This window comes from Ipomoea triloba, chromosome 13 (assembly GCF_003576645.1).
Source record: "Ipomoea triloba cultivar NCNSP0323 chromosome 13, ASM357664v1".
NCBI lineage: Eukaryota > Viridiplantae > Streptophyta > Magnoliopsida > Solanales > Convolvulaceae > Ipomoea > Ipomoea triloba.
In genome coordinates this window covers 4,897,697-4,925,670 of record NC_044928.1, presented here as the reverse complement: position 1 = coordinate 4,925,670, position 27,974 = coordinate 4,897,697, and the positions used below count along the sequence as shown (strand labels likewise).

At 36.6% G+C, this 27,974-nt stretch overlaps 1 protein-coding gene across 1 annotated transcript; it reads right to left on the bottom strand.

Annotated features, from left to right (window-relative positions):
* Positions 1–16,702: 16,702 nt before the first annotated feature.
* Positions 16,703–18,589, bottom strand: LOC116001081. Its single transcript, XM_031240982.1, has 5 exons — positions 18,520–18,589; positions 18,045–18,124; positions 17,668–17,963; positions 17,517–17,592; positions 16,703–16,762 (listed from the first exon to the last, which is right to left on the bottom strand). The coding sequence occupies exons 1-5, from the start codon at positions 18,587–18,589 to the stop codon at positions 16,703–16,705; spliced, it is 582 nt and encodes a 193-aa protein (XP_031096842.1).
* Between the last annotated feature and the right edge of the window lie 9,385 nt (positions 18,590–27,974).

Sequence of the window (27,974 nt, the reverse complement as noted above, 5' to 3'; positions counted from 1 at the left end):
ACGAACCAGACAACCAAAATGGGACGGAGGTAGTACTTAAAAGAGTCTTGGATTCTTAACTTTTCGCTACACCAGGATATACAACCCTTGTACAAAGGTCGCGAAAAGTCTTGTACAAGGGTTGCGGATGAGCACCCTTTGTCCTTCAGCATAGTACATTATTATTATTATTATTATTATTATTATTATTATTATTATTATAAATTATAAATGGCATTTTAGTCTTTATATCACTTCTTCCCTTTTACTTCTAATAGTTCTATTTCTGTCTATCAAACAATAAAATTTGAATTCCTACTGTCTTCTTACATTATTATTTTTCACGGAATTACAATTACTTTCCCCTTAATTTATTCATTCCAACCAAACGACATGTTAGTGCTACACCTAAACAACTTGATTTGAAATCATTAATGTATTTACTTCATTTTTCAGTTTTTCATTCCAGTTTTACATGTGCTCCGGATTTCTACTCCCTCACTTATTCTTTTTTATTAGGAAGAGGAGAAAGAAAGTAATGATATGTTATCTTTATAATGTGAGTTCCAAGAATATTATCAACATAAAAAATTGAAGTGTGGAGTAAAAGGTGGGTATAGAAAATATAAGTCCACTTAATATTTTCTATTTCATATTCTCTATTTTTGTTTTCCGAAATGAAAAAATGTACAAGTACACACGCATTTTCTAATTTATTTTCTCTAATTTTACATTTGTTTAAAATTATTATTATTATTATTATTATTATTATTATTAATTTTTAAATTAATAAACGCACAAATATCTGTACATTATTTAGAATTTAGATATTTGCAATTCAACTTGGGTATAGATGTTGTCTAACACAACATGGCTATGCCTTCACCACCCGTGCAACAAACCAGCCATTGCAAATGAAACAAGCAATATTGCAACCGAATACACAATTTAACGAAAAAATGATGAAACTACAGGCATCTACATATATTGGCCAATTACTCTCCACTAATTAAGGTAAAATGCAAAAACTTCAATTCTACTATATATGCTATTTATGGAACTTCTCAGCCGAGCCACCAAAGCACCAGTCCAAAGCACACTATTAGCTCCACTTTCCACCACCCTCCAAAACCACCACTTCACCATCATGATTGCATGTGTAGAAATCCAAGAACGGACCAACATTAAAAAAAGGAAGAAAAATCCAAACTAGAATTGAAGAACCAAAGTAGATAGGAAAACAAGTATTTATTTATTTATTTATTTATTTTTGAAATTTCCCAAGTAGGGGGCTAACAAGGAGAGAAAGGAAAATAAAATACTACGAAATAATTTAACAGTTAGAGTGTCCATCAGAGTATTGATTGATTGATTTATTTATTTATTTTTCTCTGACATAAAAACCCAACTTAGTAGTAGAACCACCCCTCTCCTCTACACAGGACAAAACTAACTTAACAAAAATCCATAAACCCCACTAATAATGTTGCTCTTAAAATTAATTAAAAATCCAAAATCCATGTGGTTGTGATAAGTTAATGACTTAATGGCAAAGCCTATCATCAAAGTGCTTAAATTGAGGGAAAACTTATTCTGCCAATCGATATCAATGTAGATAGCATCGTACTACTTAAGTCGTTACTTTACGTCCTTCGCATTGTTCTAGTTATTTTATATTATAACATGATATCACGACTCTAATCTAAATATTATCTATAATTATATTTGTGACGACTATCCAATATGTTTTAGTACAGTTGTATCACATTCTTGCATTTAGTTACTATATAATTATCACGTGAAATGTAAGCCATCATTTTACAGCTTTCTTTTTCTCCTAGTAATTTTATATCACAAAGACCTACTATACGTATCCACGATAGAATTTCCAAAAATAAATAAATAAATAAATGGAAGAGGAGGGAGAATAATAGTTATTAATTACTACTTAAAATGAATATATTATTATTCTTCTTAGCTTTTAGTCAGGGCCGGCCCTGGCCATGTCTGGCTAGGACGACTGCACAGGGCTCCAAATTTTTAGGGGTCCAATTTTTTTAAAAATATTTTACATATAGTTCAATATTTTTATACTTGATAAATATTTTTTTAGAATCTATATATTGGTCATTAAGTGAAAATAAAATTTTAAAAGTAATTGACATCGAAGTTTGTGTGAATAAATTTGTATTTAAATATGCACAAAATTGTCACTAATTTTAAATAAAATTTTGAAATGTACTTTTTTCTTTGTTGAATTTTAAATTTTAAGCATTATATTTAGACAAAAAAATTATTACTTTTTTCACTTTTTTCATAGAATACAATAACTTGAAGTCTATATGGATTTGGACTGAATTACCTTAGTTATAGAGATTTTCTAGATTTTCTAGACATTTATCATAATATTTCATAGGTCTTTTTGGATTATGTTTCTTACTTTTATAAATAGATATCTCTTTGTATTATTTATAGTGAAATCAAAATGTTAAAAACATCTCTCTTTCTCTATGTTCTTGTCTCTCTATCATTATCTTTGTGCTTTTCGTTTTACTCTATTATATTTAGACTGAACTTTTACTCTATTATATTTAATTAGGTTGCATCTCGAAACAAAAATAGTGAATGTCCAAATTAAACTATTAAACAAGGCCCCTAGCTATTTTTAATGGAACGACCCTGTTTTTGGTGAAGAGTAGAATACAATCATTATTTAAAAGTATGTACGAGAATTGAGAGGGCATGACCTTTAAGTATGAGAATTGTATTCACCCACTTGATCACCCTCGAAATAAATTGAATATATTATTGAAAGATATATTTAGAGGTAGAATACTGATTGATTAAAATAATATTAACTTAAATAATGGATATATATTCAAAAATATGTTTCATATGCCCAAATAAGGAATCTTGATTCCGATCCTTTGGCAACATGATATGACAACCTTTTTGTATTATTAGCTATGAGACATTATGGCATATTATATTGAAAGATTAGCATGATGTACCAAAACCAAAAAAGTAGAAATAGAATAATTGAAGGCTGGATGGGATTAGCATATCAGGAGCCCCAGCTCACAAAAGATATATGCGTGGGGCCCGTCGTTTCGGCGCATATGATTTCGGCCCCATCTTTTTCTTTTTCTTTTTTTATTTATTTTTTATTTTTTGGAATACTACTAGACTCTGTTACAATGCAATATTTGTTCATAACTATTTTCTCAATCTATTGAAGCACAATGAGTCAATATCATCTCCACTCAAGCTCAAACCCACAACCTCCCATATGGGAGTACAACCTGCTGCCACCCGATCACAAGGTCGTGGCCCATTGATTGCGTTTAATTTGTTTAAAATTGAATAATTGTATCTAGAAAGTTTCTCGATGTGATCTTACTAAAAACGAAAAGGATAAAGTATATTGGTTATATCAAGTGATTGAAATGAAAGGAAAAAAACGATAGTTTTTTTAAAAAATTGTTACTGTATTTTTTTGTGAGTACTAGTGACTCTGTTACAATGCAGTATATGTTCATAACTACTTTCTCAACCTACTGAAACACAAAGAGTCAATATCGCCTCTACTGAGGCTCGAACCCACCCTCTTCCATATGGTAGTGCAATCGGGTGCCACTAGACCACAAGGTCTTGCTTTTAAAAAAATATATAATTGTATCGGGAATATCAACACTAATTTAAATATTTATATTGATGGGAAATATTTTTGGAATATACGCACTACACACCTACTCAGTACCCAACTTAGTCATCATGAGGAACTAGTCCCTATCTTAACAGACCTTATGCTAGACCGACCCGACCTTAATATGAAGATCGAGCAAGTAACTTATCAGCATATACCTTCAACTTTACCTTGAGATTGGAACTAACCCCGTGGGCTCGGGATGATCAACCCAGACGGGACTACTTAGAGAAATGAACCTTATTCTCGATTTTAACCTGATCGCAGAAAGAACAGGAACTTTTGAACACATGGGGGAATCAACAACGCTTCTGACCCCCCACCCCCGTGCATGATTCACACATGTCACACATGCTGACCCCCTGACATGTACTCCCTTCACATCCTTATAGATAGCGCATTTAATACCTTGAGGGGAGATTTTTGGTATTTCTGCCTAACCTTAATCAGTTCGGGACGCTCCGACCCACTGTCACTTCTTCCCGAGCTTAACTACTTAAAACAACCAGAAAACTTGTACGATCCCACAAACCAAATTTGTGTACATACACTTATCTACATACCGGTGTATTTACTACACTTACCTATATACCATGGTGTATTTACTACATAATATATATATAGAGGCATATTAATAAATAAGAGTTAATGCCATACGGGGTCCTCCGAGTATGGTAGTTTTGTCACGTTTAGTCCTTAAATTTTAAATTGACCACTCATGGTCCTTCGACTTTCAAATTGTTACCATTCGTGGTCCAAGTTTACCACTCATGGTCCTTCAACTTTCAAAAATTAACCAGCTGTTGTCATCTTGGAAGGACCATGGGTGGTTAAAATTTGATATTTGAAGGACCAATGGTGGTTAACTTGGACCACAGATGATAACAATTTGAAAGTCGAAAGACCATAAATGGTCAATTTGAAAGTTTAGGACAAACGTGGCAAAATCACTATGCTTGGAGGACCCGAGATGATATCAACTCTAATAAATAAATATTAGAGGGTGATAGGACCAAATCTGTATACATACACTTATCTACATACCTCGGTGTATTTACTACACATATCTACATACCCCGATGCATTTACTACACTAGTATAACAACACACAAGCTCTAGTATACCAACCTAAGCACCAAACACCCAAACCACACAAGCCAGACCTGGCAATTATAGATACGACCCGTTAATACGACACGAAACCGGACACGAAAATAACAGGTTAGTGTGTAGCCTTAACGTGTCCCAGGTCGTTAACGGGTTGACCCGTTAAGAACCCATTATGTTTCGTGTCTTAACGGGTCAACCCGTTAAACCGATTAAGGACCCGTTTAACCCGTTATTATTATCATGTTAAGCCGTTTACACAAATCCGTTTACAACACGCTAAGAACTAAGGATGAATTTACTAAATTAGGCCAAGATCCTACACCAAATTATTGATGTTCAACAATCTGAATTTTGAATTTTTTTTATTTTCAATTTTATTCTAAAAACTAGTATGAACTTCTTTAATTATGAGTTTTGGATGTTATTTTATCATTGTATGAATGTTATAAATTGAATAATTTTTTAGTTTGTTTGATGGATTGAATTGTAGGTTTTATTTCTTTATATATATATATATATATATATATATATATTAACTTTAAATTTTAGTTTTTTAAATATATTAATAGGTTTAGCAAGTTTAAATGGGTTTCGTGTCATATCGTGTCGACACGAACCGAAACCTGTTAACAAAACGTGTCTGTTGATGGCAAATATTAGTGGCAAATAATTTTTAGTATTTTAGTGGCAAATATGCTGCCACTATTTTGAAAGATATTAGTGATGAAGATGATAGCTACAAGAAATTGAATTGTTGTTACGACTTTATATTTAACACTAACGATTGTTTAAGAGTTAACTTCTTTTTTTTTTGTCACAAATAAATACTACAGTTGTTACCATGATTGTTGCCACAATACAACAATTATATGTTACCACTTTCTAGGTCGCTAATAACCATTTTTGAGTCAACAACAATTCTCACAAATAAGTACACTTATTGTGACTAAAGCGTTGTCACAATAAAATGATTAATTGCAACGATTTTAGTTGTCACTAGATCATTTTTTTGTAATAACATATTTGGTCACAGAATGTAAATTTATTGTGACCCCTAATGTTATCACTCAAATAATATTTTTAGTGTAAGTAAACCTTGTCACAAAATCTCACTACAAGAAAAATGCACATAGACAACACTAAAAAGACAACAGTTTTTGACAAAAGTGTTGTCTTTTGTGTAAAAGACAACTCTTTTGGACAAAACCGTTGTCTTTGACGCAACACTTTTATCAAAGACAACGGTTTTTACCGAACCGTTGTCTTTAGTGTGTTGTCTTTGTGCATTTTGTCAAAAGACAACACCGCAGAAACAACGCTTTTTAAAAATCGTTGTCTATGTGCATTTAAAAAAAAAGACAACAGTTTTATGTAACCGTTGTCGTTGGTGTGTTGTCTTTAAGTACACTTGAATACACAACACTACAAAGACAACGGTTTTTTAAAACCGTTGTCTTTGCGCGATTTTTCTTTTTAAGACAACGATTTTATTTAACCGTTGTCGTTTGTGTGTTGTCTTTAAGCACACTTGAATATACAACACTTCAAAGACAATGGTTTATTAAAATCGTTGTCTTTTTGCACACGTTTTTTTATTTAGACAACGGTTTTATTTAACCGTTGTAGTTGGTGTGTTGTCTTTAAATGCACTTGAATACACAACACTACAAAGACAACGGTATTTTAAAACCGTTGTCTTTGGGCGTTTATTTTTTTTAAAGACAACGATTTTATTTAGCCGTTGTTGTTGGTGTGTTGTTATTAAACGCATTTTAATACACAACACTTCAAAGACAACGGTTTTTTAAAACCGTTGTCTATGTGCATTCGATTTTTTTTAATTAAACAACGATTTTATGTAACCATTGTCATTGATGTGTTGTCTTTAAGTGCACTTGAATACACAACACTACAAAGACAACGATTTTTTAAAATCGTTGTCTTTGCGCGTTTATTTTTTTTTAAAGACAACGGTTTTATTTAACCGTTGTCGTTTGTGTGTTGTCTTTAAGCGCACTTTAATAGACAATACTTCAAAGACAACAACTTATTAAAATAGTTGTCTTTGCATGTGCACCCGTTTTTTATTTAGACAACGGTTTTATTTAACCAACAAATTGTATTAGCGGGTTTGACTAACGGATAATATATATTAGCGTTTTGTAAAAAAATATTTGATAAAATTAACTGTTTAGGTTAGCGATTAACATGTAAAATGACCTAAAAGGGTATACATAATAATAATAATAATAATAATAATAATAATAATAATAATAATATTCCGTAATAAACAACGTCGTGTAATAGGTTGACGCACTATATTTTTTATGTTTATTTTTTTAAAAAAATTCATAATTAAAGACCGAAATACCTTTATATTTAACAACATTTAAGTTATTTTTATTGATAGATGACAAAAAATAGTCATGTCACAATAATTGTATAATACTAGGACCAAAAGTGAATGTTCTCATAAAAAAGGGACTAAAGTGAACTGCCACATATAAATCTAGGACAAAAAATAGAATTAACTTTAATAATAATATTTATATAAAATCAAAATCAAAATTAAAAAAAAAAAAAACAAGAAGAAACAAGGAAGCAGCAATTTGCTGCTTCCTTGTAAATTCCCCACTTTTCCCACCGTCCCACATCGGTGGGAAAAGTGGGAATAGAGGCTCCTATTTAAGCAGCCTCGACTCTCACCTCCAACGTTTTTAAAACTAATTTTATTAATTAGAGGCGTTTTGGAAAAAAAAAATTATTTTTTCTCAAAATGTCATATGCAAATGTTGTTAAATGTAGCGTTTGCAAAAATTTATCAAATAATTAATTAGGTGTTTTAACAATACCAGTTTCAACAATAATTTTTAATCGTTGTCATTTCAAGGAAAGACAACGGTTAAAAAGCGTTGTCGTTGTGCGGGACTTATAACAACACCGGTTTCAACAACACTCATCAATAGACAACGGTTTATAACTGTTGTCTTTTCAAGAAAAGACAACGGTTAAAACCCGCCCGTTGTCTTTGCACGGGACTTACAACAACACCGGCTTCAACAACATTCAATAGACAACGGTTTTTAATCGTTGTCTTTTCTTTTCTAGAAAAGACAACGGTTAAAAACCGTTGTTTTTTCGCGGGACTTACAACAACACCGGCTTCAACAACAGAAATTTTACCTCATAGATAACGAGCATTTTTCTTGTAGTGTCTTGAGTAATTGTGACAACTTTTCAAAAGCTGTCACTATTACAATAGTGACGGAGGATATAGTGACGGCAGGTGACTACTTCAAAATTTGGTCACTAATTTCAATAGTGACCAAAATCGATAGTTTTGGTGACAACTTTTATTGTCACTAAATGTGAAATTTCTTGTAGTGCGTGTTCATGTTCGTGTTAAAAATTTGAACCCGTTAACCTTAACTTGTCGTGTCCGTGTTTAGCCTTATCGTGTTCGTGTCGTTATCGTGTCGACCCGTTAACGAACCCATATACACGAATTGCCAGGTCTTAACACAAGATATCGTGTATAAAAAGGTAAGATGCTCTACTTACATGTGTGAAAATCGTTGACATCTAGGTAGTTGGGGGACACCTGTATGACCAAAATTATAGGCAAGTCGGTGTCGTACATTTGTCAACCATCCAGAAGGTCTTCAACAATATATAAGCTTTAAAGATCATCTATTGGATCATAATAACCTCCCTAGCTTGGTGGTCTTCAGTCCTAATAACCTCTAACCCATACTCCAGAGTTATTTGGACCGGTATCTCGGGCTTTGTACGTACTTTTTTTTAGCCTAGTACCCCGTGTAATAAAATTACTATTTTTCTATCCCCATTCTGTACTTCTATACTTGATTTATGATGGATCCGGTCCCAACTAAATAATCAAGTTATAGCGTGAATCTAGATGCACAACTGAGTTAGCAATATGCTTATTTGACAAGTGATGTCTTTGATTCTAAACTATTATTCACTCCCTATTTTAGTTGATTTTGATAGTTGTTGCCTAATTCTTGATGGGAAATTGATACTCTTTTATATATTTGGTGCCTACAAGTGCAACTGCCTAAAATGAGTAGCAAAGGAAGGATTTGGATTGTTTTGGATCAACTTTGGAAGAAAAGGAAATTACCTAAGGATTGAAAGGAAACAAGAATAAGAATAGGAAGCTGCCTCATGGGCCCAAGGCCCATCTGTCTACTATATATTCTACATATTTTCTACAATTTGGAGAGTTCCCAACCTTAGTTAGTTTTAGTCTATTATTTCTCCTCTTATCTTTATATTTCCCTAGCATAGTTTAGATTAGTTTTACATTAGAGTATTTAATTTCAAGCTTGGAATCTCGGATTGAAGTTGGATTTGTTTTTCATTATTAGTAAAGTTCTATTTCCCCTTTATTTACTTTCTTTTCAGATTTCTTGCAATGTTTATGGTTATTTATTATTGCTTTACTTTGTTTACTTTTATGATGCATGAGTAGTTAGCTTTTGGGTTTGGATTAGGGTTCTATTGCTATTCTTGATGCTAGGTTTTTATTGACCTAGGTTTTTATGTTTGAATTGGATTATAAATTCCTCTTATTGGTAATTGATGCGCAACTTTTATTGATTTGTTTTGGAGAGGATTTCATCACAACGAAAGTTGGGTGAAAGACTCAAGCCAAACCAATTTCAACCCAATTTTTCGTACTATGAAAATAGGGGTAATTTGGGGGCTTATAATGCTTTTGTGTTTTAAGGTTATGATTGATGCATTACGAAAGTGGGGCACTCCTAGCCTAATTCTAGTTTATTGATTACGAAAGTAGCTGAAATGAATTCTTGAGTGCATTGCCAATAAATCTCTTGGTTAATTGTTTTTCCCCTAATTCTAAGTTTGTTAGAGTATCAAGATTGCAATACTCCTAATCTGACTCATTCCTTAATCATATAGTTTATTCTTTATTTAATTTGCATCCTTTTATTCTCAATCCTTAATCTTAGTTTGCTTGGATTCTAGTGAATTCCAAGACTTTAGTGCCTAAAATTCTACATATCATACAAGTACGTGCCATAGTCTCAATCCTCAGCGGAACGACATTTACACCCTCTTTTCACTATCACCATTTTACTCATCAACAATGGCATTATTAGCATTACAGAATGCCATGTGTGGGCTGTTACGAATGTAGATTATACTAGTCTTTAACTTAGCTCATTCTTTTGAGTTTGTTATTACTATTCAATAGCCTTTTGTTGTGCTGTTTGTTGTAACTTTCTTTGTAAAACCCTTCATATAACTACAATGTGATTAATAGAACTTCACTCATTCCTTCTACACTTCATATGGTATCACAACTAGCAAATATTTTTTTTCCTACATCATGTCTATCACAATTGAAACTCCTGTAGTTCAAATCACTTTTCTTGAAAATTTCCCAATCAAGCTTACTTCCAACTTTTCGGTTTGAAGACGACAAATCAAAGCCACCTTAATCGGCTTTAATTTACTCGGATACATTTATGGAACTATTATAGCCCTATCTCAATTTTCTGATCTTGCAAAAACTATCACAATCCTTGATATACAATTTGGTATCGTCAAGACCAAATTATTATTAGCTCCCTCCTTGGAAGTTGTTTTGAACTAATCTAGCCTCTCATTTCTTCCGCTGAATGGAGTCCGTGCTATATAATTTGGTACTGTCAAGATCAAATCCTTTCTTGCCACTGCAACACAACCAATGAGTCGTCCTAGAAGTTCATATTTATGATTGTAATCCTTCAAATTCTACAAATATGGTAGTCTAAAAATGAGTTCATAGGAAGGAATTTGGATCTAACTTCTAGCTCTGATCTATTACTCCTCATTTTATTACAATTAATTGTACTTGACAAAACCGTGCACAAAGATTAGTAATATTAGCAAACCAAGTAAAAGTTCTATATGCAGAAGGCAATGGACCAATGGGGGAGGGATAGGGTGACGCCTCTTTCCCTACATCATTGCTAGGGTTGTTAACAAACCGAACATAAATGAACGGGTGTTGCTTGTGTTTGTTTGTTAAGATTTTTAGAGTGTTTGTATTTGTGTTTATTTGTTAAGATTTTTAAAAATCTTGTTCGTGTTCTTTCGTTAATGTTTTTGAATATCTTGTTCATGTTCTTTCGTTAAGCGTCCATTAGTGTTCGTTAACGTTTACAAACATATTTGTTAACCTTAACGAACACGTTCACGAGCGTGTTCATTAATGTTTGCGAACATGTTTGTTCACGTTAATTAATGCTAAATAAACATGCTCTTGTTCATGATCACAATTCATTTGTCAACATAAAATAATCTATATTCACAAATAATAACCAAACAAACAACACACCAATAACTATATATGCTAATGTAATGCTCTAGTGAGGCAACATCTTCCCGTGAGATTGTGAGACACAACATGAATGTACACAGTCTACTACAGGAATGCACTCATACTAGATTGTGTGCACTCATGTTGGGAAACTTGCACACACTCTAGTCTGTGTGCATCCCTGTAGTAGACGTGTGCATTCATGTTGTGTCTCACAGTCTCAAGGGAAGATGTGATGAGAGTTTTAGAAATTGTATGAGTATATTCAATGTTACGTAAAGATACAAAAAGAATATAGAGAAGATAAATATTATGTACAACTAGAGTCCTATACAAACACAATACACTAACTAGAGTCTATAAGCAAACACTATAATAATACACCCCCTCAAGCAGATAGTGGGCAAGGAACAATGCCTAGCTTGACACTCAGCTCTGCAAAACGTGGTCCAGGAAGAGGCTTGGTAAAGATATCAACCACCTGATCCTTAGTGGAGAGAAAATTCACCTTGAGATCACCAGCAGCAACATGCTCACGCACAAAATGGTAATTTATCTCAACGTGCTTCATCCGAGCATGGAAAACAGGATTGGCATACAGGTAAATAACACCAAGATTGTCACACCAGAGCACGGGAGTAGAATTGAGAGATATACCGAGCTAACGAAGCAAAGACTGAATCCAAACAACCTCAGCAGCAACATCAGCTATAGACTTGTATTGAGCTTCAGTGGAGGAACGAGCAAGGGTACGTTGCTTCCTAGACACCCAGGAAACCAGACTAGAACTAAGAAATATCGCAAAGCTAGGAGTAGATCGCCTGTCATTGAGTATGTTGGGAGGGCTTGAGCAACGCTTTTGAGTAAAGTTTCTTTTCCGGCTTTAGATAGCAAATTTTTCTGCCAGAGCCAATTCGTTGCCTGAGTTTTTGATCAATATAGTTAAAAACTTCCCTTTTATTTCTTCCAATAACCGATGGTAGTCCGAGGTACTTTCCGAAATCTACAGCCTCCAGAACAGCTAAGAAATTTCTGACAACGGTTCGAGTTTCATTTGGTGTGTTGCAACTAAAACAGATTGTTGACTTATGGAGATTAATCTTTTGGCATGAGACCTGCTCGTATGCTTCTAGACACCTTTTCACTATTGTGGCTTCCTCAATATTTTCTTTGAATAGTAGCAGACAGTCATCTGCGAACATAAGGTGAGTCACGGATGGAGCGCCCCTGGCAATCTTGCAACCATGGATGCTACCCGATCTTTTTGCTTCTCTGATCATAGCTGACAGACCCTCTGCACATAGTATGAACAAATAAGGTGAAAGGGGGTCTCCTTGGCGCAGCCCACACGAGGGAATGACTGGACCAATAAGGTTTCTGTTTACCTTGAAGTTGATACTCTGCCGACTCTACACATAACATGATAAGATTCACCCAATTAGTCGAGAAACCGAACACCAGTAGCATATGGCGAATAAAACTCCATTCCATGTGATCGTAAGCTTTCGCCATATCCAGTTTTAGACCCGCCCAGCCTTGTCTCCCACCCACCTTTCTTCTCAGAAAATGTCCAGCCTCGGCAGCGATTAGAATGTTGTTTGTGATCAGTCGGTTGGGGACGAAAACACTCTGGGTGTCGGCTATCAAAGAACAGAGCATACCTTTTAACCTATTCGCGAGTAACTTCGCAATTATTTTGTAGATCTTGTGCACAAAGCAATAGGACGCAGATCACATACTGATTCTAGAGCTCATTTCTTTGGTAATAGCACACTGGAGCAAATTATATTGTGGACCATGATCATGGCTGATACTGCAGTTGTGTTAAACAGATAGTGCAGTTGTGTTGAAAAGACACTGCAGTTGTGTTGAACGGATAATGCAGTTGTGTTGAAAGGAAACTGCAGTTGCTTGGAACAGAGACCGTTCATCCGTTCAACGCAACTGTAGTATCCTTTCAACACAACTTAAGTATCCGTTCAACACAACTGCAGTTCCAAACGGATGACACGACCTATGTTCTGCGCAACTGCAGTTCCCTTTCAACACAACTGCAGTATCTGTTCAACAAAACTGCAGTATCAGTTCAACACATCTGCAGTATCAGTTCAACACAACCAGAAACTTATCCTTTACATATTGATTATTGTGTCTACTATAGACTAAAATAAATGCTCAATCATTATCAAGACATGATTATATTCTATTCTTATTTGTTATTCCATTGCTTGTCTAAAGTAATGTAGTAGATGAGATTCAAACCTCTAATACGTGTAAAAATTCATTATATTCCACGTTGTAAATGCATGAGCTAAAGCTGCAGCTTCGTCACGGTTACCTATATATAGCAAGAGCTCTAACGTTTTACGTAACTTGGGAGACAAACAAAACTATTACGTAATCAAATTAGGCTACAGGTTGCACAACTGCGTCAGCTTTGCTTGAATTCTACTCTTTAATTTGTTCGGCCCAAACACCGTCTGACCATGACTTCTCCAAATCTGACCACCTCGTTTTCCTCGTATATAGCATGAAAAATATACAAACCAATTAGGTTTTTTCTCCCTTCATGTCTCCGTCTTGAAAACGAAAACCATTGCTTCGATTATCGAGAGAGCTGAGTCTCACATTATTAATAATAACAATAACAACAACAACAACATAATTTCTAATATTATGGGTTAAAGTGATGATAATGTTAATTGTCTTTTAGATCGGTATTATGTATAATTTAGATTATAAATCTATTGAAGTGAGTTATCTTAACCGTTGTGTTTTTAGGAAAAGTCTGAAGGCTGTTCAAGTCTTGTCATGATATTTTGTATAATTTAAGTGTATGTATAACGTGAGGTAAAAGTTGATATTATATTGTTTGGATATAGATCAAATTCTTAGTAAACATGATTTGTTGAGGATCTTAGGTCGGATAGTTCTCAACAAGTTGGATCTATTAAGAAAGTATTGATTCAATCAACCTTTGAAGAGTTCACTTGTTTTTATAGTTTTGTGTAAGTGAACATATGCTTGGATTTCTGTCGGCAGGGGTATGTGGCTCTTACCTATAGTTCAGTCAAGCCCATATTATAGTGCTAAATGTTCATATTGGGTTGACTTGAATTAATGAGACAATTCAAAGGACATTTTACAAGTCATTTGTTTATTCAGGTAGGACCAACTAAATAACGTGAAAGGTTCAAAAGTCACTCTTGAGGTTAGACATGGTCGGAGATCAGCTTACACACTACTCTATATTCCCATTAAGTGACAAATTAGTTTGATTCAACCATGTGTATCATAACTTATGGACTTAACTCTAAATGTGTTTACGTGTGTGGAATTATATATATATCCGCCTAATATTAAATTCTAAGTATGTTCGGTTAGATGTTGTGGCTTTCCTTTGAAATAGGTGAAGGTTTTGGACCACAATGCAAACGTGTATTTGATGTCTACTGCTTAGTTTGATCATCATTACATATATGGACGGTGGATGGAGTTCCCACTTTCCGGGGGATATGGGACACTTTCCTATGGCACAACGAACATGCTCTTGTTTTGCATAGCTGCCTAAGATTAGTCAACTACGTAAGTGCCAAAATGCCGCGGAAATGGTTATAGGAGGAGACATAAGTTTGAATGCTGTGTATAAATTTATTATTTGATGTAAAACATGTGTAATTTTATCATGTTGTTAAACTTATTATTTCAGATAATACGTTATAGCACTATGTGATCGCAAATTATATTGTGGACCATGGTCATGGCTGATATTGCAGTTATGTTGAACGGATACTGCAGTTGTGTTGAAAAGACCGATATTGCAGTTGTGTTGAAAGGAGACTGCAGTTGCGTGAAACAGAGCCCGTTCATCCGTTCAACACAACTGTAATTCCAGACGAATGAAACGACCTCTATTCCGTGCAACTGGAGTTCCCTTTCAACACAACTGCAGTATCCTTTCAACACAACTGCAGTATCAGTTCAACACAACCTCAGTATCAGCCATGACCCATGGTCCACGGTATAACGACTGCTATGTGATGAGCTTTGTAAAAAGATTTCTTTATTAAAAATACAAAATTTTTGTAAATATATCATTTATTTTTACCATTATTATCGCACTTGTTTTCCTATCTTTTAGCAAGTGTTCAGTTTTACCAATTGTATTTATACAATTCAGTTACCTAATGAAATTAGCAGTTTTTACATTTTTTTGAGTTCTCCATACTCTTTTTTCTCTGCCTCCATTTTTCCTGCGTTGTTCTTGGTTTAGATTATGGTAGGTTTACACTCGGAGATTGAGTTAAGAAGACCAACAACGTTATTAACACAACTAGCCACGATAATATCCGGTGTATATATGGTGCCCTCGGTTTCCTTTACTGTGCATTTTATCTTCAAAAAAATTATGACATTGTTAATGTATAATTTTTATTTGTGTATATGGATTATCTTTGTTTTATCAACCTGGAAAGCAACTCACATTAAATGCTATAAATAGCTACCTTTGTTTAATTTAATCCAGTGCTTGAAATCTGTGTATAAGATTTCATTGAACCACAATGTTAAAATTGCATGTAAAATGGTGATTTTGTCGATCATGACTTTCATCACCAATCGTGAATATATTGAACTCACTTTTAACAAGAGCAATTATTTAACATGGGCTTTGAATGTCGAGATATACCTCACATCCAATGAGTTGAGCCACACTATATATCATTGTTGAGTCGCAGTAACACATAGAAAGCGTAAGCTCTTATTTTCCTACGTGACCACTTAAACCACAACCTTAAAAATGAATATCTAATTGAAAAGAGCCCCAGTAGTCTTATGGAAGTTCCTAAAGGGTCGTTTCAACCAATAATCATCAATTGTCATTCCTCAGGCACAGTTTCACTAGCTTAACCTTAGATTTCAAGACTGCAAGTCTTTAATTGATTATAATTTTTCTTTGCACACAAGACTTAAACTTTGTGAACAAGAAGTTTCGGAGAATTATCTAATTGAAAAGACTCGATCTACTTTCCATCCGAGCAACTTTGTACTTTAGCAGCATCATATGACAAAGAATTACAAGAAACATTCTAAGCTAATTTATGCACTCTTTATTGCTAAAAAAATACACAACTAGTAGTTGATGAAGAACCACAATCCACGATCAATTGGTTCTGAAGGGTTATTGAACAAGTTTAGAGGGGAGGGCCGGGGGGGGGGGGGGGAATAGGGTTGCTGTATTTTAAAAATATTTTCAAAATAGGATGACATGGAAAAGATTCCCGATCCACTGCACACCACTAGTACAAAAAAGAAAATAAAATTATAGTGGCAAAATGGGGGCGGCGACCTTTTTATATAAAAGGGACAGAGTTTCTTTAAAAAATAAAAAACCGTGTTAAGTTTCCGCGACGCTCTCTAAACAACGAGTCGCGGAAAGTAATAATTTTTTTGAAAATTAATTTTTCGCAACCATTATTTATAGAACGGTTGCCATAGTCCTACTTTAATTTAAATTAATTTCCTTCCTAACTCTTTTCTCGATGAATCTATCTTCCTTAACTTCGAATTCTCAGATCTAGATTCTTCTTCTTTTTCCTCTCTTCAGTCACTCCACTCTGCAACACACTTATAGAGCATAATAGCAGATTCAGGGGAAAAAGGTAGGTAAAGAGGGAAGAAATGAGGGTTTGAGGGAGAGAAAAGAGAGAAGAGAAAATGAATGATCATTAATCTTAGCATAATCTAGCCACAATCCAAACAAATCTTTAAATACAATCCAAGAGCTAAGCTAGAATACTGAAAAAATACTGCAAAAATACAGCTGACTGCTTAACAGATTCAAAACGTGGAAGTTGGATAAAACGACGTCGTTCGAGCTGCCACCAACTAACAGCTTCAAACGATGGTGTTTTGGGCTGTTCTTCAACTGTCAATAACGGAAGGTGTCAAATGACGCCGTTCCGGACTACTTCTTTATTTACTAAGACTCCTCTTGCTTTCAGTTCTCGATTCCATTTGTCAGGGTCATTACATCTCCCTCCCCCCCATCATGTGATCCTTGTCCACAAGGATCAAAGTCTGGGTATTGATTCTTGATATGGTAGAAATCCTCCCATGTAGCTTCCTCTTCTGGCAAATTGCGGCTCACTGGACAAGAATCTAAGTCACTACTTTATTGTCCCTCTTGACCAATCGTTTGCCTAGGATAACTAGAGGCTCATTCCCGATTTGCCCCTCCAAACTCACCAATGGAGGATCCAATTGGGCCACTCCTCCATTGCCCACTTTCTTCTTAAGTTGAGAGACATGAAAGATCAGGTGTAACATGGTTCCAGGAGGCAGCTAAAGTTTATAAGCTACTGCTCCAACCTTCTCAATGACTTGATATGGTCCATAATACTTGGAGGACAGCTTGAGATTACTTCTAATGGCTAGAGTAACTTGTCTATAAGGTTGCACATTGAGATATATCCAATCTCCAATTTCCAGAGTCCTCTCACTCCTCCCATTATCAGCTTACAATTTCATCCTGTTTTGGGCCTGTAGGAGGTTTTCCCTTAAAGTTGCCAGCACAATGTTCCTCTTAGTGAGCCATGGGAGCCCTCCTTGTATTGTGTTCAAGTTGTAGCCCATGAGAGGAGGAGCATAACAATAGAGGGCCTGAAATGGGGTGCACTGGAGGCCTGAATGGTAGTTGGTATTGTACCACCATTCTGCCAAGTGCAGCCATCCTTTCCAAGACTTAAGCCTTTGAAAAACCATACACCTCAGATATCCCTCCACACACTTGTTCACCCTCTCTGTTTGCCCATCTATCTAAAGGTGGTAGGCAGTAGAGAGGTTAAGCTGAACTTGCATCTTTTTGAACAAAGTGTGCCAGAACTTACTAGTGAATACTTTGTCTCTTTCAGAGACAATGTTCTTGTGTAGCCCATGCAGTTTATACACATTCTCCATAAAGAGCCCAACAACAGTTTCTGTAATGTAGGGATGTGACAAGGGAATGAAATGAGCATACTTGGTTAGTCTATCCACTACCACAAGTATGACTTCCTTCGTATTGGACTTAAGAAGGCCTTCTATGAAATCCATAGAGATACATTGCCAAGCTTTTTCTGGGATGTTTAGAGGCTATAGAAGCCAGGGCTTGCAACATTTTCATGTTTGCATTTCTAGCATACATCACAACTCTTGACCAGGTTAATTACATCCTTTTTCATGCCCTTCTAGTAGAATAGAGATTTCAACCTTTGGTAGGTTCTAGTTTGGCCAAAATGCCCTCCAATAGTAGTCTCATGTAGCTTGAGTATCAATTCCCTCCTCAAGCTTCCTATAGAACCCGCATACAACCTGTTTTTGTATCTCAAAAGACCTTGTGACACAGATAGTAGGTTGTCAGTAGTAGGGGCTATTAGAGCAACAGTGAGGTTCTCAGTGCCCATTCATCCTTGTCATAGCTTTTGATAATATCTTCCATCCACTGGGGTTGCAGTACAGTGATGGAATGAAGTTCAGCCTCATTAGTATCTTCCCTTCTAGATAAGGCATCAGCTGCCCCATTCTCAATTCCCTTTTTGTGGACAATGGAGTAGTCTAGGCTAAGCAACTTAGCCAACCCTCTCTGCTATAGAGCTGTAGCTATTTTCTGTTCTAATAGAAACTGTAAGCTATGGTGATATGTTTTAATGACAAAATGTCTTCCCAGGAGATATGGTTTCCCCTTTTCCACTATTAACCATGTTGCATTTTATGTTATTATGTTATATAGTTATATTAATAATGTATAACTTTAGTCAATAGTCAAGTACCTATAGGTTAGGAGAGTTTTGTGCAGACTCTCATATAGGTACTCTATTCCTTCTGTAATTCAGTTATTGATCAATATCTCAATTCATCTGGTATCAGCCTAGGTTAGGTCCTCTTTTCTCTCACCTACCCTTCCTACCCTACTGATCCTGTTTTCCGATGACGACACCCACCACCACCGATGGCGCCATCACCCCGGCACTCGTCACTCCGTCACCCTTACCAGCCCCTACTGTCTCGACGGCGAACCACCATGTTTCCATCAAACTCAACGCCAGAAACTATATTTACTAGCGCACTCAAATACTTCCCTTCCTCCGTAGCCAAGCCCTCCTCGGTTACCTTGATGGATCCATTCCTTGCCCGCCTTCCACCATTCCCTCCGTCGTGTCGTCGTCCACTGCAGCCCCGCAACCTCCGGTCTTCAATCCGGCATATGCAGCGTGGGTGCAATAGGATCAAGTGATCCTCTCGCTAATTGTTTCGTCCCTGACCAGCGAAGTGATGTACTTGGCCGTCGGCAAGGAGACATCGCGTGACGTTTGGGACTCCCTTACCGCTGCCTTCGCCTCTCAATCCAAAACTCGGTGTCTAAGCCTCCTTGGTCAATTCCAAACTCTTCGACAAGGGAACTCTACACCGGCTGAGTATCTTAGGCAAGCTCAGATGCTCGTGGAGGCTCTGTCACTGGCCGGCCGACCCCTCACGGCTGATGAGGAAATTCTTTATGTCCTCCGGGGATTACGCCCGGAATTCCGACCGATGGCGAGCACCCTAACGGCGGCTACGACGCCAATAACTCTCCCGCAGTTGGCTGATCAACTCCAAGCCCAGGAGTTTCTTCATGCCGAGGAGTATGGTGGCGCGGATCCATCGCTGACGCAGAATACGCCCGTAGCGTTCTACGCTAGACGTGGCAAACAGAATTCCAACACCGGAGGTCGGAATTCCGGTGGTCGCGGTGGCAGGCAATGGCGCGGTCGCGGCAATGGAAATACAGGTCGCAGTGGTGGCCGAAATTCACCACGTTGTCAGATCTGCCGCAACTACGGCCATACGGTTGTAAATTGCTTTCGGCGTTACGACGAGAAGCCGGCGCAGCAAGTCCATGTAGCTTACTCCGGCGAGGCGGTGACTCCATCGGCGGCAGATTCGTGGTTCCCAGACACGGGGGCTACGTCGCATGCTATGCCTGACTCTGGACTGTTGGATCACTCGGATCCGTATACTGGGTGTGATGTCCTGAAAGTGGGTAATGGTTCAGGTTTGGACATCACTAGTGTTGGTCGCACGGTTATTCCCTCTAAGTTGCACCCATTAAAAATGAACAATATTCTTCACATTCCGAATTTGTCTCTTTCATTGCTTTATGTTTATAAATTTACCAATGAAAATGACGTTTATTTTGAGTTTCATAAAAGTTTCTTTCTTGTGAAGGATTGCACCACACAGGCGGTGCTTCTTAAGGTTTCACCTCGGGCGGTCTGTATCAACTATTGCTCCCTCACAGTCATAAAGCTTTTCTGACCGCTCGTGCCTCATTCAAAATCTGGCATCCGCGTTTGGGTCATCCTCACAGTCAAGTTCTGCAGCGTATTCTCAAACACTGTCCAGTCACGTCTCATAAAGTCGGTGCCTTAGATGTTTGCTCGGCCTGTCAACTCGGGAGGTCATCAAGGTTTCCATTAGATAGAGTTCCAAATAATAGCACAAATGTATTAGATTTAATATTCACGGACATATGGGGTCCGTCACCTGTTATTTCGCATTCCGGGTTTTGATATTTTGTTCTTTTTGTAGATGACTATACCAGGTATACCTGGTTTTATCCTCTTCGTGTAAAGTCCGATATTTATAAAACTTTTACTTTGTTTCGGGCAATGGTAGAACGTCGATTTTCGCGTTCTATCAAAGCCATACTGTCTGATTTGGGAGGGGAATATCGTCATCTACATACAATCTTTGAATCCTTAGGAATTTCACATCGTCAATCCTGTGTTTATACGCACGAACAAAATGGAAGGGTAGAGCGACGTAATCGTCATATTGTGGAAACAGGCCTCTCCTTACTAGCCCAAAGTTCAACCCCGCTCAAGTTTTGGGACTATGCGTTTGAGTTAGCCACGTTTCTAATAAATTGTTTACCTTCGTCAGCTATAAATTTCCAAACTCCTCATTATCAAATATACAACACCCATCCGCCATACACATTCTTCCGTGTGTTTGGATGTCGTTGTTACCCATACCTTCGACCCTATAACCGTCACAAAATAGAGTACAGGTCTGCGCCCTGTCCTAATCCTAATTATATTTTCCCTCTACATATATATATTATTTTATCTGAGATAACCCTAATTACATATATTTCTTTCCTCTTTGTGTCGCCATTCCCTCTCTCCCAAACAAATAAAACCCTAGTCTCCTCCCTATTCATCATCAATCTCCTATTCATCATCAATTAGTCTCAGACTAGCAGACAAGGATCAACAAGAATTTCTAGTGGGTGCAGTAGATTTTGGCTCTAGTGTAAGTATCACCAAATTATTACATTTTCTTAATAAAAGTATTACTATTTATTCCTACGTGTTTATGTGTAGTATATAGATTATGGTGATTTTATGATAATTAGAAGGAAAGATTAAATTCATTGTAGCCATTGTTTGAGAAAATCTGACAGGCGCAGTTTTAAATCAAAATTCGTTAAAAATACTTTTTGAACTCCGATTGGCCTGAAATTTTATTTAGAGATCCTAGACTTATGATATTTGATGTATATAAAATTATTTTGTTAGAGATATGCTTAATTATTTCCATAAAAATTTCGTAAAGTTGTGGCAGCACAGTGTTGGGAAAAATTTCGAAAAAAATACTTCTAGACCTTGGATTGGTCTGAAAATTTTTGTTTATAATCTATACTTGCTATAATTCTTATCTGGAAAATTTTGTATTAAAATATGCTACCGATTTTCCTCAGAAAATTCTACAATCCATGGCATGATTTCTGGAATTTCTGTCAGTTTCTGTTTCTTGTGTCTTGTTGATTATTTGACCCAATGAGAAGTTGTTTATTTGAGATTATGTGCATATGTGTTGGTTATAGAGGTTGGAATATTATGTTGATGGGAGGCATACATTTGTGTTTTAGTTGATGGAATATTTTTGGAATATTTTTGGAAAATGCATACATTTGTATATGAAATTCAAGTGAATGTTATTAGTAGTTTATGTTTTAGTTGGGTACAAAGTTTGTGATTGAATTTTGAAAATCTACCATCTTGGAGTGGCATATGAGAAATATTGTTATTAATATTTTTATAAAGATGAAGGATAAAATGTTTTGTTGGGTTGTGATGCCCTTAATGAATTTTAAGGTTTGTGTAGTATCCTGTTGTGAAATTCTGGATACTTGGGTTAAGACCTAGTTAGTTGTGTAACGAGCAGTAGAAACGTATCTTGTCTCTATACGAATTTTGGTTCTGTTATTCTGAGGAGTGGTTAGCTGAGTCTACCACTAGGGTATTTACCCTGTTGAGTAGTAGTCATTAGAAACGTATCATGACTACTAGGACTAGTTACTACCCATTGGACTTGGAAACCCATTGGGGGTGTGCACACTTAAGGTATTAGTTCTGTTCCACTTAAATGGGATTTATGTGTAGTGTTCAGTAGAGTGATTACTGTTCACTAGGGCTTATTAATTAAGACCCTGCCCATTATTTGAGATTAAATGGGATTTATGCGTAGTGTTCAGTAGAGTGATTACTGTTCACTAGGGCTTGATGAAACAAGACCCTGCCCATTATTTGAGATTGAATGGGATTTTGTGTAGTGTTCAATAGAGAGATTATTGTTCACTAGGGCTTGATGAAACAAGACCCTGCCCATTGTATTGAGATTGGTGTTCCTCCATGTATATGTATATGTGTATATTAACAATGACTTTGAAAGATATATTACTTTCGAAATGTTCCTAAAATTTCTATTGTGAGAAATATTGATTTGGAAATTATGAAGTATGAGTATTTTTGAGAAATTATGAGTTTTGGAAGTCTTCAGTATTTTTGGAGAACTTTGAGTCCTTAGAATATTGTGAGTTTTGCTTATTTGCATCTATATGTTCAATATAAACATTTATACATATTATTATCTACAAGTTGTGCTCCTATGTGCTATGTGTAAATAGTTATTTTAAGGGTGAATTAAATCTTACTTAGCTTTGCGCTAACTTTGGATACTCTTTGAGTATATTTCAGGTGCATCTGCATGAGCATGGATTATGAGAGCCATTCGCCACTTCCTATATAGTTGGTTAAAGTTTCATTTTTATAGAAAATCTAGAAGTTGCTTTTAGACGGGTGTATTTGATTTGTTGTATTCGTATTAACCTAGAGATATCTTTGTAAGTTGTAAACCTTAGCCTTAGCGTTTGGGTTTAGAGAAATACCTGAACGTGGCGATAACACCCATTTCCCTTTAGGTTAGTTAATGATTTCATTTGAGCTTCCGCAATATTATTAATTATTAATGATTTTAATAGAGATATTGTAAGAATTTTGGATATGGAAATGGAGGTGTTACAACAAGCCTCCCCTCTTACACCAAGACTGCTCCCGTGCTTTTGTAACATGCATCAGCCTCAACAATGAACTGTTTTTTTGGAAGTTAGGAAGGGCCAAAACAAGAGAATGGCATAGGGCATGCTTCAAGTGATCAAAAGCCCTTGCAGCTTCTGGAGTCCAGTGGAAGGCATCCTTCCTCAGCATGTCTGTTAGAGGTTTGCTAATCACACCATAGTCCTTGATAAACCTCCTATAATACCAGCCAATCCTAAAAACCCTCTCAAAACCCTGATGGTTAGGGGTTTAGGCCATGCAATCACTACTTCTAGCTTGTTAAGATCTGTTTGCAGTCCCTTCTCAGAAATGATGTGTCCCAAATATTCAACTTGGGATTGGGTAAATGAACATTTGCTCAGCTTGGCAAATAACTGGTGCTGCCTCTTTAATGTCAGGACCTCTCTGAGGTGCTGCCAATGGGCCTCTCTGCTATAACTGTACACATGCAATAATGTCATTAAAAAAATATTAGCACTATTTTTCTCAATAGGGGTTTGAATACCTGATTCATCAACGCCTAGAAGGTAGCAGGGGCATTTGTGAGCCCAAAGGGCATTACTCTAAATTCATAAAGTCCTTGATGGGTTCTAAAGGTTGTTTTATATTCTTCCCCAAGCCTCATTCTCACCTGATGATATCTAGATCTCAAGTCTATATTAGAGAAACACACAGCCCCAACAAGTTCTAAAAAGAGGTATTCTACCAATGGTATTGGGAACTTGTTCTTAACAATGAGGTTGTTCAAAGCTTTGTAATCAATGCAGAACCTCCATGAATTATCCTTCTTAGGAACCAAGAGCACAGGTGAGGCAAAATAGGAGGTACTAGGGGTAATAATTCCTGCCTCAAGCATTTCATCCACCATTTTCGCAATGACGTTTTTCTGGTCAAAAGAGTATCTGTATGGGCCAATGTTGGTAGGGTTTGCACCAGGGATTAAGGGAATAGAATGGTCAGGGCTCTTTGTGGGGGTAAGGTAGTAGGCTCCTGAAGCAAGTCCTGAAAGTCTTGTAGCAATATGGATAACTCAGGGTTGGTTTGGTGGGTAGTGGTATGATAAAGGGTAGGTTATTCTTCTCCTTCAGTGGTGGGTAAGGTCCTGCAATGCACCAGAAACTAACCCATGGACTCCATCCTTATGCCATTTTTTGAGCTGTTTCTTAGTCGTACCTTTCAATATCACCTTCTTAGTTAGACCTTTCAGCAGGACCCTTATTCCTTCCTTATGAAAAGAAATGCCTAGTGGTATGGTATGGAGTTGAATTGGGGCAAATAGGTCCACCCAATCCATCCCCAGTACCATGTCACACCCTCGTAACCTCAGCAGCCTAAAGCCTTTGGTGAAACTCTCCTGCTGAATCTGCTACTTGAGGCCACAACAAATGGAATCACTGATCAGATGTTCACCATTAGCCACTGTCACAAGGAGAGGCTTAGCTTTCTCTGGTTCTCTCTTCAGTTGATACAACAGTTTAGGGTTTGAGAAGCTGTGAGTGCTGCAACTATCAACCAGTATGACCACTGGTTGCTTCTGTATAGTGCCCGAAAACATGATGGTGTTTAGGCTTTCTTCCCCTACCACTGCACAGAGGGTAACCTCTGCCTCTTCATCTCCATCCTCCTGACCAATTACTTCAGGTGTCTCAACCCCCTCCTAGTCCTCAATAATGTTAAAAGTTGGTCCTCTACATTTGTGTCCAGACTGCCAGGGTTCAAAGCATTTGAAACACCTCTTTTGCTCGCTTAATTGATTTCTGAATTGGTTAATTTCTGGTGCTTTAAAGGTAGTGGTTTGGGTAGATGGGGATGGTTTAGGAATGGTGGTATGAGCTTGTAACACCCTCAATTTCTAGTACATAATTAATCATAAATAAACAATCTTTCTTACTAACCATTCTAAAAATAAATGCAGAAGCGAATTCAAACTCTAAACCAATGGGGTGTTATGCCACGCTTGGACCACCACTAAGCCCAAACGCACAGGCTACAAAGCTTTCTAACTGCAATCCATATTACAACAATTCACTATTGATAATACAATTCACTAGAATTCAATAAATCAATTTCTAACTAAACCATTAAACCAAGAGTCAACTCCAAGAGGTAACTAGTTCTACGTCGCGCTCTCAAACTAGCCACAAACTTCAGATCCTGAAAACATTAAGGTTGGGAAAACACAAACAAACAGAATTAGCATAAAATGCTAAGAAAGCTCTACTCCGCCCTGTAAAATAAATACATTTATAGCTCGAAAAATAGGCATACTTTATAAATAGATTTGATACTTAAGTAGACCATACTCCATAAACCATTTAGCCAAAGGCTTAAAAAGAGTGTTCCCAAAAGGATTTTCCATCATAGGTAGTAGTTCTCAAAAGATAACTCACACCAAAGATAAGCAAGATATAAACTTTCTCATGTATAATATTAAATACGTTTGAGCCATATAGTAATTTTATAAACCATCACTACTCACTCTCAAAGTATATTATGAATAAGGAGGAATACAATTTCATATTTGTTCATAAACACTTCCAGAATAAAATAAAAATATAGATATGGAGGAACCAATAAAATCATATGCATAGCTCATCATATAATCATTTTGAGATATAGATTTTCTCAAGTCATTCTCAAATATCAATATAGTAAAACAATACATAAGTGGAGGTATCCCAATCATACCAAATCATAATCGAAGAATCATATCACAAGTGTGGAGGTAACAATGGGCCTAGCAAGGCAGGAACTCCACCGTAGTGGAGCCCTAGTGAACGGTGCTTCCCACACAACCGCCACCACCACCTACCAGTGGAACCTCACTTCTCACAATATCAATACCAATGGAAACAGAACTATAACCTTAAGTGTGCACACCCCCTAATTGAGATTCCAAGCCCAACGGGTAGTTACTAGTCCTAGCAACCCAGGATTTTTTTACCAGGTTACTCCTCAAATACTAACCCATAGGTCCTCAGCCCACATCACAATTCACATCACAATCCATACATAAAGAGATAAACCTCCAAAATAAGTACATTTTTATATGTAATTCCTCCAAGATAGTAAAAAATCTTTCAAAGTAAGTTTCCTTTCCTCCAAAAATAAATATAGCTTTACTCATATAGCTTTTCATAATCATTTCATACATATACTCATACTCATATATAAATAGACACACTTGGTCCTAGAAATGGTGACAAGTGTCAAAATCTTATGGTAACTCAAGAAAAATATCTTCAATTGGACTGGTAAGGGTCAAAATAGATATAATTTCGGTAGGTAATAATTTAAATAGGAATAATTCCGAAACTAAAAATTTATCTCAGACTGAAACTCAAAATTGGGCTAGGTTCGGTACACCGCGAAATTCTGCGATGTTACGGTCAAAATAAATTTTCACCCTTGTAGTCCGTCTAATTCCAACTTAACTAAGCAGGAAGTTCATACTTAGTCATAACATGCATAATCATCCATTTCCTAGGAAATCCGAGTTGAAAATTCGTTCCTTAAAAATTTTACGGTTCGCGACCGGTACGTATGATCGCAGCTTAATAACAACTATACTCCCTTATAAAAATTCCTTTGAAGCATCGGGAGATCATCTTATGAATTTCATAGCCTAAAGACATATTTTTCGAACCTTAGTCTTATAGGAATAGGCGAGGGGTTATAGTTATTTGAGTGGGAGCTGAAGGTTTTGTTTGGCTGAATGGTTCTAGGAGTCCAGGATGTTGTTTTGGGTTCTAGGCCTTGAGGTTCTGACAAAGCACCTCAAGTTCTATTTAAGTCTTGCAATGTAATTGTCCATGAAGTAGTGTTCAGTCAAATAAGGGTGGGACTGTAGCAAAAAACTTCTAACCCCTTCAAATTTTTCAGTAAAATCATCCACACTGCCCCACTATTTAAAGGCAGCAAAATCTTCCATCAGGGAAACCCCACTGTCCCCAAATCTCTTGCACACAGCCTCAGTAAAAGCTAGCCATCTAAACCCTCTCTCAGATTATGTATATAACTATTAAACCACAGACCAACTTTGCCAGATAAATGCACATACAAGAGGTTATTAATCTCATTCTTGGGAATGTGGGAGAGGATAAAAAAATTCACATTTGAGCAGCCATTGCTTAAGGTTAGAGTAATCAAAAGAGGGAAACTCACTCTTGTACCTCATGAGAAAATCCTGGTTCTAAGCTACTACTCCTTGTCTCAACCCGTCCATGCCACCCCTGCTTGGTGCCCATTCCACATTATTCCGATCCAGAGGCTCATTGTCTGTGGGGGTCACTGTTACTTGGTCGATCTCATCATCTCTAGTCTCTTGCATTGGCGCCTTATCAGGTCTGCTTTCCTATCGCTTACGCACCGTACTTGGCTTACCCGAAACCTGCCATTGCACCGATGA

Coding starts and splice junctions, on each gene's coding strand:
- LOC116001081 (XM_031240982.1), bottom strand. CDS start 18,589: ATGGGCACTGAGAACCTCACTGTTGCTCTAATAGCCCCTACTACTGAC. Junction 17,964..18,044: donor TTGTCTCTGAAAGAGACAAA/GTATTCACTAGT, acceptor TACCACCTTTAG/ATAGATGGGCAAACAGAGAG. Junction 16,763..17,516: donor CATATCAAGTCATTGAGAAG/GTTGGAGCAGTA, acceptor AGTGTGTTGCAG/AGTGGAGTGACTGAAGAGAG.